The following is a 16063-nucleotide window of genomic DNA, read 5'->3' as shown; positions in this document are numbered from 1 at the left end:
GCGCTTTTGTTAAAACACCTCGAAAGAATGAAAAGCAGCGCTAGCGGACAGGTATATGCGGTTACGTAAATGCGGTATTTGTCGATGGAAATTCATTTAAGCAGACAAAGACAAGTATTTTCAAAAGAGGAACGCATGTATTTTGGCCGTTTTTGTCATTCACGGGAAGCGATTAACCTGGGCGACATCAACATGCCGCCAAAATCTACACACAAATCAAGTAATACAAAAAAAGGCGATACCTTGTACTAGGCCGCGCAAAGCTCAAGGCACAGCGAAGCTGGCCGATTGATTGCGTGTCTTGGTTGTAGCTAGGTTATCTCTCTCTCTTTCTTTCTCTCTCTCACTTTCTCTATTTCATTCTCCCTTTCTCCTTCTTTCTCTCCAATTTGCTCTTTTCTCTCCTAAATGAAGTTGCGTTGCAATCGTCAGTGCAATGCAACATATGGTTCCCATAAATGCACGTTCTGGAAGCGTGGGTGTATAGCAGTAGTTATGACGCTCGCCTTCGGATCGTGGGCACCCGGGTTCGAATCCTGCCTTGCCAAGAACGTTCATATTGTTTTATTTATTTATTTCTCTGGGGCGGCGAGCGCCGGCACGCCCGGATGACCTCACGGTGCATGCGCAGTAGCGAGCAGGTGGCGGTAGCTCGACGGAGCAGTGTTCTGTGGCGTCGCCTGGTTGCCATGGCTACGGCGTGGCAGTTTCGTGCGAGACGCCCAAATTACGGCTGGCTTAAACTGCGGAAGAAGATGACGCTCGAGCCAATGCTGATTATGATTCGTGGCACACGCGCAAATTACGTCTGATTTAAACAGCTTCGCTTTTGAAACTGCTCTAATGCAATGGTAAATTAGGCAGTAGTGCAGTTCCATTCAATGTGAAAGTTGCGGAAGTGCGGAGCAGTGATTCGCCGGTGTTTCTCTTGTTTTATCCTGTGGTTATCCTGTGTCGACGACATCTGTCGACAGCTGGCGAGCAGCTTGTACTTGGGCCTTCACGATGTTGGCATTAGCTTTCCTACTTAGGCTTCTCGGGCGCACACCGCTTGATCGGCCCTGCGTCGGCGCTTTCACGGGCGAGTGCCCGCTGTCGCTCTAAACGTGCTTGCTGCTCGGCGTCCATGGAGGGAAAGAGCATCCCGGAGCGCGAGAAGGGCTTTTATAGGCGCGCTCCTGCTCTCCGGCCAGATGTCGCACGCTGATTGGACGCTGGACCGGGGGCGCAGCGAGCGGAATCCTTACACTTGTGGGGTGGTGGCGCTTTCTCTTGCGCTTCGCCGGTATCAGCCGGGCCAGTTAGAAGCGAGTTTAATGATTTTTCTGTTAATTAGTTCGAATATTTCAGGAGTATTCCCGTATTTTATTTTATTCTCAATATAGTTAGTTTAATTTTACCCGGTTTGGCGCTGGTATTGGCATGTTATGGCACTGTTATGCGCTTGTGGTTTCTGAGCGTGACGACATGGCACATTAGACGCCGAAAACTCAGGCACCTGCACTTCAAAAAATCTTAAGGCTGTAGAGCAAAACAATTGTTAGAAATTTCAAATATATATCAACGAGGGTGACAAAGAAATAACGCCTTCAAGCCCACTAATTTGGAAATAGTTGTGCAACATTTTGATGTCGTTATCTTTAATGCACTGATGTTTAAGTTATAGAATGCCACTTGCCTCACCTTCCTACCTCTTCTCGTTCCTGAGTGTTCGAGCAATCCATGGCATCCAGTGGTGTCGTCTGGTTGGAACAGCGGAGTGTAATTGAATTTCTTACTGATCCGGGAGATGCGGTTGGATTTTGGTCTTTCACAGTTCTTGCCCGTCTCCGCACAAGGCTTACGTCAACACAGGTATCCCCTTAAACTGCAGTCAGACGGCGATAAACGTTGATGGGCGCACCACCTTCCGCAGTAAGAAATGCAATTACAGCCCGCTGTTTGAACCGGACGTCACCCCTAGATACCATGGATTGCTCGATTATTCTGAAACGAGAAGAGATAGGAAAGTGGGGCAAGTGACATTCCATAGCTCAAGCATCTGTGATTTAAAGACAAAGAGTGCAAAATGTTTGCAGTACTATGGGAAAAGTAGTGGACTTGGAAGCATTACTTTCTGAACCGCCCTTGTTCTATATATATATATATATATATACAGAGTGTCCATTTTTTAGATTTTACGGAATTTTTAGGAATCGCCTGTGGCAAGTACCATAATTCTTATCCTTGAGCTGGGTTATTCGCAGAGGCGGACATTAGTAGCACAAGAAATCGAAACACATATTCAAATTGCCAACAAAACTGACTAATGAACTTCTTAGTTAATTACTTTACGGCACATATTGCAATTTCAGCATTGTAGCCGGTGAGTTGGCAAGACAACTCCACTTGACATGCATTTCCAGGATGACACAAGTTTCGAGAAACTATTTCCCAAAGTGTGGGACGAAATATATGAGCGTTCCAGTTACTTTTGTGCTTCAATGTATAAAAGCTAATTTTGGTAAAAAGGTAAGTGGAACAACAGTGCATTTTTACGTCAAGTTTGATGGCGCATATCTCAAAAGTGGTGTCATTCTGGAAATTCATTCCAAGTGGATACGCCTGAGAAGCTCAACGGCTACACTTCGTAAATTGCAATATGTGTTGTAAAGTAATTAACTAAGAAGTTAATTAGTGAATATGTGTGGCGATTTCTCGTGCTACTAATGTCCACCTCATCGAATAACCCAGCTCAATGGTAACAATTATGCCACTGGCCACAGGCGATTTCCAAAAATTCCGTACAACTAAAAAATGAGCACCCTGTATATATATATATATATATATATATATATATATATATATATATATATATATAGTAACTGGATTCTTCAATGGGCCAAGCGTATTTAGAAATAAGAGGCCTCCATCAGAGGAGTTTCTTTTAGGTCCTTGGCCTAATGCAAACAGCGCAGCCCTAATAATAAGTGCCGCTATAGCCTTTCTACAAGCCACGGTCCTGGACGCACAGCTTCAGAGATGACACAACGTTGTGAACTTGTATATACGCACCTCCTCCTCATATCATCATCATCATTCATCAGACCTTTTTCTCCCCGTCCCTTTTCCCCAGTGTAGAGCAGCAGGCCAGAGCAAGTTACAGCTCAGGCCGACCTCTCTGTCTTCTTGTAACTCTCTCTCTCTCTCTCAAATGTAAGGCAAATGCCCCATGCGTCGAGCTCCGATATGTAGCTTTGTAGTTGTACTTAGCAGTAAAACTCACTTATAAAAAAATTGCCGCGTATCTGCGTGCTTCGCTGCAAATGTCATCGAAAGACGATAGTCTTCTGCCCGCCGTACTACATGAGTGCTGGTCTGATCCGCGGCCACCCGTGATGCTGTTCTCGTACCATTTCCGTCCTGGCATGATAAATGCAATGGAGGTTTGTTTGAACAGATTTCATTTTACCGCATTATTTCATCAAGCGGCCATTTATGTTTTGCCCTGCCTCAGACAGCGCTTCCTTTATGTTGAATCGGCCGCATCTGGCTGGCATTGATAAAATTGAGGAGGCGCTGCGTGAGACATGGACGCCATCTGGCAATACATCGGGAAACATGAGCTTGTGCAGAGGGTTTCCTTCCTCCATGGCAGAGGGCGCTCGTCGGCGCGCAGTCGGGGAACGTCGTTCGTCGGCGCGCATAGCATGGCATTTTCAGCGCAGCTTAAGAAACTAGGGTCTTTAGAGTTACGTATCTATGTATTTTCTATTAAAGGAACACACCTCCTAATACTTACCTAGTGATGTTGCGCCTCAGATATGCGTAATATTTATTTTGTGATCGATAACGTTCACAAGTATGAACAGCCGTACCAGTTTAAGTAGTGTGGGCGGTAAGCAAGTGGTCCAACTTTGGCCGGGTTGCTGAATCGATTGACAGACAGACAGACAGACAGACCAAATTTTCAGCGTTTAAGTTCCCCAAGAAAGACTATCGTCTTTAAAATGAGAAGCACAACTTCGCGGTTAGCTCAGGTTTATTTACCCAACAGTGTCGGTCGGGAGACCGACCTTTTTCAAGGTCTCCCTTGAAAAAGGTCGATCCATTGACCAAAACTGTTGGGTAAATAAACCTAAGATAACCGCGTAGCTGTGCTTCTTATATATATATATATATGTATATATATATATATATATATATACAGGGTGTTTCAGCGAACACTTTCCAAAATTCTTAAAGGTTGCCTGGTGGCAGATAGCAAAATTCTAGTTCATGAGCTCGTCTACTCGAAGAGGCGGACATCACTTGCACAAGTAATTGAAATGCATAATCAAATAATTAACAGACATTCACTAATTAAGTTTTAAACTAATTACCTGATGGCCCATATTGCAATTTACAAATTGTAGCCGTGGAGTTCGCAAGGCGGGTCCACTTGGAACGAATTCTCCGGATGACACCAGTTTCCAGATATTAATTCCCGAAATTTACGGAGAAATGCATTGGAGTTCCAGTTAGTTTCTTAACAAAACGTCGCTTAATGCATTGAAGCACAAAATTAACTGGAACGCCAATGTATTTTTACGCAAAGTTTGGCAATTATTATCTGGAAACAGGTGTCATCCTTAGAATTAATTCCGAGTGGGTCCGCCTTGCGAACTCCACGGCTACAATTTGTAAATTGCAATGTGGGCTATCAGGCAATTAGTTAAAAAGATAATTAATGAAGTTCTCTTAATTAACCGATTATGCAGTTCAATTTTTTTGTGCAAGTAATGTCCGCCTCTTCGAGTAGACCAGCTCATTAACTAGAATTGGGTTATCTGACACAGGCAACCTTAAATAAATTTTGAAAGTGTGCGCTGAAAAACCCTGTATATATATATATATATATATATATATATATATATATATATCATAAAAACATTGAAAAACATAGAAAGCCTAGAAAGCGGATGGGAAAACGGCGCCGCGGTGGCTCAGTGGGTAAGGGCACTGCACGCGTAATGCGAGGACGTGGGACCGTTGGCCACCAGCGGCAATTTGCTTTTTCATCCGCTTTCATTTCCATCACCTTTTGATTTCTTTATTTCATCTAGTAAGTGCACTTGCCCCTATGTTGTCCTATATTGTCTTGGTTGGCTTCTTATGAAATGGTTAATAATAATCGAGCCCCTTGGTCCCCTTTCTTCTTGTTCCTATATATATATATATATATATACAGGATGTTTCAGCTAACACTTTCACAATTTATTTAAGGTTGCCTGTGTCAGATAAGCCATTTCTAGTTAATGAGCTGGTCTACTCGAAGAGACGGACGTTACTTGCACAAAAAATTGAAAAGCGTAATCCACTAATTACAAAGCTTTACTAATTAAGTTTTTAACTAATTACTTGGTGGCCCATATTGCAATTTACAAATTGTAGCTGTGGAGTTCGCAAGGCGGATCCACTTAGAATTAATTCTCAGGATGACACCAGTTTCGAAATATCAATTCCCGAACTTTGCGGAGAAATGCATTGGCGTTCCAGTTAATTTTGTGCTTCAATGCAAAAACCGCCGTTTTGTTAAGAACCTAACTGGAACGCCACTGCATTTCTCCGCAAAGTTCGGGAATGAGTACCTCGAAACTGGTGTCATCCCGAGAATTCGTTCCAAGTTGATCCGCCTTGCGAACTCCATGGCTACAATTTGTAACTTATAATATGGGCCATCAGGTTTTTAGTTAAGATCTTAATTAGTGATTTTTGTTAATTAATCGATCGTGCATTTCAATCTCTTGTGCAAGTAATATCCGCCTCTTCGAGTAGACCAGCTCATGAACTAGAATTTTTGAAAGTGTTTGGAAAAACACTGTCAGCGTTGGAAAAACACGCAGCGTCTGGAAAAGAGGCAGAAGAGGAGCTGGCTTTACGCGCCGTAGCTAGCTCTGAGCGAGCAGTGAAGTCTAAAGCCCACATTTCGGCAATTGTGGGTATATATATATATATATATATATATATATATACATATAATGAACGAGGAGGGAATCATACGGGCCCGATTTTCGAAGTCACCATCACATGAAACACCAGAGAATGACGAACGTATACAGTGAATTCCTTGTTTTATTTCAACTGTAGAACTGATAATTAACGGTGAATGAAAGGGGCTAAAAACTGCTGGCTCCACGTACGATACGAACGCACGTCTTCAGATTACGCGTGCAATGTTTTTACCAATTGAGCTATTGCGGCACTGCTTTTCTATCCAATTTCTTCAGTATTATACGTGCGCTAAATCTAATCATGGGAGTGTTGGACAGCGCAAAAACTCACAGCCCATAATAAAACAACTTTTATTTTTCTAGATTTGCTCCAAAGTGAAAATTCTAGGCAATCCTCATGCTTGACGCAATATTAACGAAGGTGACCAGTCAATCATAAAGAGCCATTACGAAGAAAATACTTTGTGAATTCGGCCCCAGATGTATTTTTTTAACATTTTCGAATTACTAGATGAACTCTTGATGTCTAATAATTTTACAAGTAGCTTAGCGAGCGTATCCAGTAGTCTAGTACTGGCAAATAAACATATTACACTGTGAAGCGGTAAAAATGATTTCTTTGCAGTTTAGTTGTTTAGTTCCCTGCGGGAGCTAATGTATTGAGGATTTTATGAAAGGCTTTTTGTGTTTCCCTACGTTCCAGTACTGTAAATGCTGTTACGGATACGGAACAGTGGCAGCGCTGGTTTCGTATTTGAAACAACCCGTGTCCACACAATTGCAAAGGGTTAAAATCGCACTCACTGTATTAGCTTAGTGGCTATGGCCAAGCGCGTCTGAGCTCGAAGTGACGGGTTCAACCTCCGGCTGCGGCCGCTGCTTTTCGATGGGTCGAAATTCATAAACACTCGCGTACATTTACTTATAGGTGCGTGTTAGGGAAACCCACGATGGTCAAGTGTCTCCCACTACACTGCCTAGTAATTAGGTCACAGTTCGGGACCGAAAAGCTCCAAAATTTCTCTTTAAATGAGACTGTTTATTACGATACCACATTCGGAGCGCACGTATATTGGGAGCGAGCTCCACCACTGGAAAAGCTGGCGCCACCGTCGGCGTGACATGGTATGAGGGATCACGTGGACACAGCGGCCGCGTCGTCTGCTTCAGAAGCGCCGAAGCGAGCTTTTCTGAAAACGGAAGTTTAAAGTCCCACCTGCGCTCCGGTTCTGATTAAGTGGGGCTGTTTTTCCGCCTCGGGTGTCGGCTTGAGAACACTTGAAAGCACTATAATAGGTAGTGGCTGCCTTTGAAGGCTTCCAAAATGGTAGGCTACCGCTCGGTGCTGAAGCGCCGGACATACGTTACGGAGCACGGTGTTAACCTTCACACGTACCCGCAGGCGAAGAAGCTGCGTGTACCTTGGTTTGCGAAACTTAGAACCGGCAAGATGCCATCGGCTACAACGCGGGTGTGTAACAAGCACTTCCGAGAGGGAGATTACTGCTACGGCGTTGGGGCGGCGATGTTCGGTGAGTAGCAGAAAGCACGCACTGAGAAGCTCGCACGCCCGCGCTGCCCGGTTAATGTTATGAAGATTTGGTCTATGAACTTGTTGATGCTAGATACTGGCAAGTTCACCAGAATGGAAGGGAACGGTACACGAAGCACATTCAAAAAAAGGCATGGCATATGCTCATGTTTGTATTAGCACCGTAGAATGAATGTACTGGATTAACAAAAAGAAGCAGTGGGAAATTCCTCGCTGAGAAGACCGACAAATCTACAGTACGACGAGACTTGAGAAATAACGATATTGAAATGTCCAAAAATTTAGAAGAAAAGAAAAAAGAACGATTGAATAGCCGCGATGGCACATCACTAGTCGCCGAATAGCGTCTAAGTCCCTAGTTATAACGAAATTATTTTTGAACCGGTCTGATAGCTTCCACGCAACAATGGTTGCTTGTGTACTGTCAAATGTTCCTATGCTGCGGCCTAAAGCTCACTGCATGGTGCGAAAACGCGCTCGTATGCAGACGCGCAGTCGGTCCCTGCGAACACGTGCGAACACTGCATTGAGGCTTCATTCTGTTATGCTACATTTTGTTATACAAACAACTTACTATAAGAACAAACTTCACATAGTTCTCCCCGACTGCCTACCTTTTACGCAAGAAGCTGGTTCGGGGGACTCCATCGCATCGACCGGGCACAATGGGCGTTCACTGTACGTATTTGGTAAAGAGGTATAGCGCCTGTAAACTATTCTGTGATTTCTGTTGGCCCAACCTTATTATTTTGACAGTGAGAAACTTCCCTCGGTTGGAGAGTACATACAGAAATGGCCAGCAGGGCTCCCACGTGCTGTTTTTTATTGAGCGCCGACAGCCAAACCTACGAGGAGCGCGCTGCTTTATACCTCATACTACGCAAGCGAGGCGCTTCCGACAAATGGCGACTCCGTACCTCCTCGCCCCCAATACTAAGTGGCGCAATGGTCCACACCATGAATTCTAGCTGAACTTCATTCAACAGAACACTCTGCACACATAAAGACGCTTCGCTCATTTCTCAATATGGGGAAAACTTTCGTATTACAAAAAAGTAAGCAACTGGGATCGAAGTGTAATACCGTGAATAATGCTCCTCCCATTGTGCAGATATAACAGCGGCCAATCTCTCCGTCTCCTGCTATGGAAGCGTCTCCGACCCGGTGAACACCACGGCCCAGTCCTATCTCGAACTGGTCCAAGTGTCCGAATGGACCACTCTCAGCGCGACGCTGAAGGCAGGCACCCACTGCCAACTGTCAGTGTGGGTGACTCGCGGTGACGGTACCAATGGTACTATGGCGATTGCATCTGTGCGAGTCACGCGCTCACAGCCAGGTAAGACAGCTTCCCCTCACAACTACGGCATGCGAAATTGCAAAGACCATTGTGTTTCGAAGTTTATCGGGCCTACCAGCATGGTCTCTTGAAAGTGTGTGTTTCTATTTTAAAATTGTGTCCTAAGAAACTTGTGCGCGAGGAAGGGATAAATTTGATCTCCGCACAGCATGCACACATTCTTTCACAGTCTCGCAGCTGCGAGCATATGTAAGTAGAGTGCTTCTATTCATTCTAGTTCAACTATACGGTATCCATTATGTGATATGACACATTCATTTTTTGTGCACAGCACCAAATCCTTGCTTTGTATTTTTATTTCCTGAAAATTCCCTGCTTGTGGCAAATAAGCAGCATGAATGATTCCTTCAAGGATCCTTTGTTATTGGGTTTATTGCGATGATTTCCTTCTGTAATTTTTATGGAATATTGAAATGTTAATTGCTGCGAATTTATCTTTCAGCTGCTGTGCCAAAAGGGGACTCTGATACTCCCAGTGAGTTATGCCATCTTGAATATATTGTTTAAAATTTTAATGCACGATTGATAACATTGCCTAAACTTAATACTGGAATAAATTCTTGGTATCTCGGCGCCATAATAATCTTTAACCAATTAAGAAGTTCGCTGTTTTGATTTTTATCCTGGAGTATCCTATGTGTTTCAAAATTTTAGGTGGTTGTTTTCATCCACGCGCTCCTTCTCTTTACTTATACCTGCAAGCAATGCGTGTCATTGTGATGAGTAAATTTAGTTGCAAATTAACTGTCACCTGAGAAAGAAGAGTGGCGTATATAAAGTTCGTCAGTCAGAAATTGAATATTTCTGTCGTTATCTATTGTATTTCGTTAAACTTGTCAGTGGTAAATTTTATGCAACATTATGACCACTGCTGCACTAGTATATGTCGGAGTTATTTAAACAGCCCTCATGCAATGCGCCCCCTCAAGCCCCAGTTACGTATATACGGTAAAAAGTTCTTTTGTAAAATTAAGTATTGTTAATGTTGATGAAACACTCTGTAAGCAGCCCGAAGAATGGCCACATTTAGAATTCTGTAATCACTATTGATTTAAAAAAACTGCAGTCCTAAAATTTTTATCGTGGCCATGACTAATGTTTATTCCGGTCACATGGCCTACATCGTTAGCGTGTTATTAACGATTAATACTTTCAATTCCGTACTTAACAAATTATGAGTCTTCCAATTGGTAAACAGACTTCAACGGTACATAACTTGAAGAAAGAATAGCATGCACGTGTTAATGTTTTTTTTTTCCTTGTCCACACAGTTCTTGAACATACGTATCAAATTAAGGCATTCGTTCGATGATAATGTCCCGTTTATATGAAATGTTCTTTCTCCTAACAAGTTGTTGCACTTGAAGCCAATATACATATTGTAATGAGGCACATGCGACCCTTTGTATGTGCCAACTGTAGAGGAAGACGAAGGACCGTGTCGTGGTCACGAGTGAACCCCGTGCTACGAACACCCCTTGCAGTGCCTTCCTGTACCTAGCGTTCCAGCAACGATATCAACGACAATAAACTTTGTCGCATTTGGTGGAGGTTGCTGAGATCCTTCGCCTCGTCCTGGAGTTCCCCACTCGAACCTTGCCAACAAGATCGCCCTGCACTATGCCTGGTCCCGCCACCTCGTAGCCTGCACCACCAGCTGCCATTGTTGTCTGTTATTCTTTCCTGTTGTATCAGGCCAGCGTAAATCTGGATTAAGTTATTAAATGTGTATGGGCTACTTCGCATTAAAACAAATGAAACATTTAGTGATTGCGATGTCGTTTTGTGATCTCTGACTGCTGGTGAGCTTTTTTTTAATGTTGATACTGCTAGTCCACTGTAACTTTTTTTTCAGCTCGGTGCACATTCGAAGATGGAACTATGTGTGGCTGGAGGCCCGGGAACTTCTCGCTCAAATGGGCTCTAAATGATCCCACTAAGAAGAGTCCAGACTTTCCGCGGTTTGACCACACCCTCAAGGCTTATAGAGGTGATGTGGTTACGCCAGTTAATTGTCATTTGTTATGTGACTGTCGAAAAATAGGCGAACGTCACACAACGCTCTTAGCATTGCTAATATTTTCTACAGATACTACACTGAGCATTATATGCGAAGAATCCGATTAACCAGCTTCCTAACTAGACCACACATGTAACTGCGGATTGAAAACCCGTTGCATTGAAGTGCAATTTAGATAATGATATCAGCATATAAAAGTGCCCATGCTGATAATGCGTGTCCGTGGCGTGGCGGCTGCGCTGTACCTAAGGTAGCGTCACTAGTGCAAGCTTCCCCAAAAATCGGCGCAGCTTGCACTAATGGCGCAAGGCTAAAGACAGCGGAGCTGATCGGTTCCTGGCTGACCCTGGCTGTACAAATTGAGGCTAAGTTATACGAAGTGTATAAGCATTTCCTCGTGGTCCATGGTATAGGGGAACGCCTCACGAAGCACTTGTAGTCCGAGCACACGTTGGGGAAAGTGGGGCAAAAGCTATGCACAGTGTACGGGCAGCATGCAGCAGACATGCCGAGATGACGTCATGGCGCATGCGCAGTAGCGCGCAGCTGGTAGGCAAGCAGCTGCCAGAGGCACTTGCTGCAGTCACGGGCACCGCGAGCGATCAGCGCTAATGCGGGGAAACGGAGAAGCGCAGATGGCGTCGGCAGCACCTCTGCACGTTGCCTCGTTGGTGCTGCTACAATTTGTTTCTCTCTTTCTCCTTTTCTCTTTCTCTCTCCCAAGCATTGCGCGCGACACGCGCGCTCTCTCTCGCTCTCGTTTTCTCTCTCCCGAGCATAGCGCGTGACGCGCGCACTCTCGCTCTCATTTTCTCTTTCTCTCTCCCGAGCATAGCGCGCGACACTCCACGAGGTGGTTGCTCGGCAGCGCAGCGGCAGGCGGCACACATTACGGCCGGCTTAAACAGCTCGGCTGTTAATATAAAAGCTAACGCATGCCTATCATCATCAGCTATGCTAGGATGCAGCTATTGAAGAAGAAAAAATCGGGCAGAGCAGAGAGGTTATTGTTTGTGAAATGCTAGGACGGCATCTGACTGTTTTATTTCTAAAAACGAAGTTTTTGCAATGATAACCTTTCTGAACACGGGTATGTAAAAGGTTTTATGCTAAAGTGCAGGTGACGAAAGTGAACGCAACATAGAATTCTGTGGGCGATATTGAGTACACGAGTTCTTGAAGGTAATGCCTGCGCTTGCCTAACCCACCTGCTCTTATTGAAATGAAAATATAGGTCTCTTTCTTTTTGCTATGCATAATTTGAAATTTCCACGTGAGCCATATATTCAATGTCACCAGCTTAGGTGCACACCTGTGAACGTTTCGCTACAATCACTATGAAAAATTTTAATGATGGTGTGTCACATCTCGAAACTATCACAATGGGTTATGAGGGACTATGCAGGTAATTACCTTTAGCGGAGTGCTGCAGAATAATTTCTACTACGTGTGAGTTCTTTAACGTGCACATAAAATTTCAGAATTTCGGGACATGAACGTTTCCGCTTGCATTCCGCCCACTTCAGTATACAGAGGCCCTGGCCGGAATGGCAGCCAAGACTAGAGCACTGCACGGGCCGATTTTTGCAGCCCGGGCCCGGCCCGGGCCCGTTTTTACATTGGGCGGCCCGCCCGAGCCCGATCAAAACTTTTATGGTGAGACCCGGGCCCGGCCCGGGCCCGGGAATAATCTACGTTACCCGCCCGGCCCGGCCCGCCACCCCTTTACCTTAAGCCCGAGCCCGGCCCGAGCCCGGCTCCAAACCGGCCCGAACCCGGCCCGAGACCGAAAAATACATGTTTTTCAGAGTTGAGAAGCCCGAGAATAACTCGCAGAAAGCCCGAGCCCGGCCCGGGCCCGCGTCAAAAAACCCGAGCCCGGCCCGGGCCCGGGTCAAAAAGCACACGCCGTGCCCGAGCCCGGCCCGAGCCCGTGAAAAAACTGCTTTACCTGGCCCGGCCCGGCCCACGGGCCGGGCCGGGCCCGGGCTTTCGGGTAAGCCCGAGCCCGTGCAGTGCTCTAGCCAAGACCTCATGCCAAGCCACAGAACGGCATACCGACTTAGTCAGAATTGCTGGCGGATATACTCAAAGGCTTCCATATATTTTGCAATGCAATGAGTAGATGATGCTAGAGCATGGCGTTACAAAGTTTTAGAAGCCTGCCACATTGGTCCTCTCTCTCTCAGCTAAGCTTCATTGCACATTGTAGTATTCTGTAAAGGATGTACAATTTTGCAACACAAGCTTTAAAGCCATCATCACTAGGACCGTAAGGTCTAATCGTCTGAACGAACATTTGCATTTCACACCTCTCATAAACTGCCTGTGGTGGTTTCCAAAATGGTCCATAAGCAAACAACATGTGATAGGCTGATACGACGCACTACTCGAATGGGCATTGATGAGTTTTAACGTTTGACGCTGCCATGTGCAACTGCCGCTTGTACCTTTCACGAGGTCGTGCACTACTTGACGTGTCCCAATGAAAACAAGTGACCACGTGTCACAACCAAGTGAAAGTGTCAGAACGTTGCACGTGCACTCATGACCAAAGCGGTGAACTTGGACGGGAACACATTGAAACGAACATTTAAAGCATCACTAATTCAATATCATAGTACATTTTTGACAGTGAAATGTGAAGCACACTGCCCGGAGTGTTGAATCGTTAGGCGCCCTTCGATTAAAATTCTCAGATCATCCTGCTTACTCAGATATTTTTTCGAAATAGTGATTCAACCCCATGATACCAATTGTACGGTGGCTTATGAAAAATGAGTCAACAGCAAGTGTAAACTCAGCAGTAAGGTAATTATCTTTTGTTTATCAATGCAATTATCGTGTGGCTCATTTTTTTGCTTAATTACTTGCAGAATATTTTATGCGTGGTTTATCTATTTCTTTCCTCGCTGTCTTTTGTTCTCTAATCACTACAAACCAATCTGCACCAGATTCTGCTTGCTTAGCGCTCAATTGGCAGTGTCGCCATGGCTTTAAGCATAGAGTCTTTACGGCAGAGCGAATTAGAGGTGCTTTGTACCTCTCAAGGTGGCCCCAGTACACCGCTTGACGACTCGATAACTCGTACCCAGAGTACATGGAAGACGCGTCGAAGTTCTGAAATTTGATTAGTAGTCGCGACGGCAGCGCCACTTCTAAAGATAAACACTCCTTGCCATTCGTGACGATGTACAAAGCTAATGCCTCCTTCAACCAGAAACATACGGTTGCATTACATTGACATAAAATAGGCTTCTTTCTTTTTTCACTCTAATATATAAGAATATATTTTACTCAGTTGTCGGGCTCTCTATAGCTGACGACAGCATACTAAAAAGGGTGTATGCCCGTGCAAGATGCAGGAAAACCTTTTTAAGCTACTAAACAATGAACCAAGGCGGAATTTATGAGCGTTAAGTAGCGTACACCAATTTGCGATCACGTTAAGCGGTTCCAAAGTTTGCAGCAAACATCTACAGTAGGTTATCGCGACATGATATTTACGTGAATTTTCGTGACGATGTAAAAAGCTAATGCCTCCTTCAACCTGAGACATACGGTTGCATTATATTGAGATAAAATAGGCTTTTTTTTTCATTTTCACTCTAATATATAATAACATATTTTACTCAGTTGTGGGGCTCTTTATAGCGGACCAGATGTTGCCTTTTCCGAGAGCGCATAGATTCAGGCTACGAACGCTTTCGCAGCCAACTTCGTGGCTAAAAGCCATCAATACCGACGACATCAGGAATTGCATTTTGTGCATTTCCTATCTACAGCTGCTTCTTTCTTGGACGCATACCTTGGAATCCAGCAGAGAAATCGAAGACTGCACTCAGACACCAGTCCGAGATTACGAGTGAGGCATGAGTTATTTTGCCATTTTGTTGATCAAACCACAACTCCAATTTATTTGCTGCCATTTCTGAAATTAAACTAAAATAAATAATAACTATTTCTAGGTTTCCTTTCAACGTTTACGTTATGGTCCTAACAGAGCACTAATACATTACGTTAACGCCAAAATGAAAGCAGGCAGCAAACAGAGACTGTTATAAGGTACATCAGGACACGTGTTAGAAATAAGGGCTGTCTTACTCGCACGCAAGAGGTTACCTTAAATAAAATAATGGATAACGCTGCATACACACCACACCACATTGCAAAACCCAGTATGCAGTGCCCAGTGTCATGCATGATTATGGGTCCTGTGTCACACGCTGGATACTGGGGCGCTGGCAAGGCGTGGCATACTTGGAGGCGCTGGGCGCGGGGTACTGGTGGGAAATGCAGCTCTAGGGCGAGAAATACGCGGCACCTGGGTACCGTAAAGGTACCACATATGTACATACAGGAAGCATCATAGAGCGTTTCAATGCAATAAAAAACAGAAAAAATGACGTGCGAGACGATTAGAACGTATGACGTAGAGATCGTATGCCCAGTACCTGTCCACTTCGCCACGCCTGGCACATGGTGAGCCATCAATAATTTGCCATGTCGATTCTGAGACGCAGTTTCAGTTTCGCAGACTTTGCTCGCACAGACATGGTAGATGCGCTATCGCCCCGCAACTAACACTTACACGTCTATCAGAAAGAAAAGGCTGTTGTCCGTGTTAAATAGAATGCCTGGAAGTACTGCAACACTGATTTGCGTTTGCGATCGGTATTTTAACTTAGAAAAAAGTCTTAAATGAACCACTGAACCGCGACCCTGTACGAGCTGTTACTGTCGATTTTGACAGCCGTTCCTTGTTTTTTGCACAAGGTAAATGCAACGTTTCCTTAGTTCGACAATGCGTTTGAATACACACATCTGTGCAGTCACATATCTCTGTCAGAGAAATGTCGGTTACTGCGGCTGGCAACCTTCGGCGACAGCACATATACGTACGTTTATAACGCGTCAAATCGGCGCTCATCGCTTGTTGTGCCGACACTGTAGACACGAAAAAATGGTCTGTCTAAAAACACCCATGGCGAAGCCGAAATATCGAATGATTTGTTCTAGTTAGACTTGTTGATTCCTGAGCCCAGACGGGCTGATAAAGTATAGAAAGACTCGGCGGGTACGGTAGGCCTAATCTTCGGTGGAAGCGAACGATCTCGGCGCGGGTACCTGGTAAATGCTAAAATGTTTGTATTTTAGCC

General features: G+C 44.7%; 1 protein-coding gene across 2 annotated transcripts in view; it reads left to right on the top strand.

Annotated features, from left to right (window-relative positions):
• LOC119450645 (MAM and LDL-receptor class A domain-containing protein 2-like) overlaps window positions 1–16063 on the top strand; it is a 137871-nt gene that overhangs the window by 84223 nt on the left and 37585 nt on the right. For both annotated transcript variants that reach the window (XM_049666102.1, XM_037714159.2), the window contains exons 21-23: window positions 8636–8863; window positions 9327–9359; window positions 10740–10874. In XM_049666102.1, the coding sequence (XP_049522059.1) occupies window positions 8636–8863; window positions 9327–9359; window positions 10740–10874 (396 nt within the window). The remainder of the gene's footprint in view (window positions 1–8635; window positions 8864–9326; window positions 9360–10739; window positions 10875–16063) is intronic.

The sequence above is a fragment of the Dermacentor silvarum genome, chromosome 4 (genome assembly GCF_013339745.2).
Source record: "Dermacentor silvarum isolate Dsil-2018 chromosome 4, BIME_Dsil_1.4, whole genome shotgun sequence".
Classification (NCBI taxonomy): Eukaryota; Metazoa; Arthropoda; class Arachnida; order Ixodida; family Ixodidae; genus Dermacentor; species Dermacentor silvarum.
The sequence above is the reverse complement of the archived record's forward strand: the minus strand, read 5'-3'. Positions and strand labels throughout refer to the sequence as shown.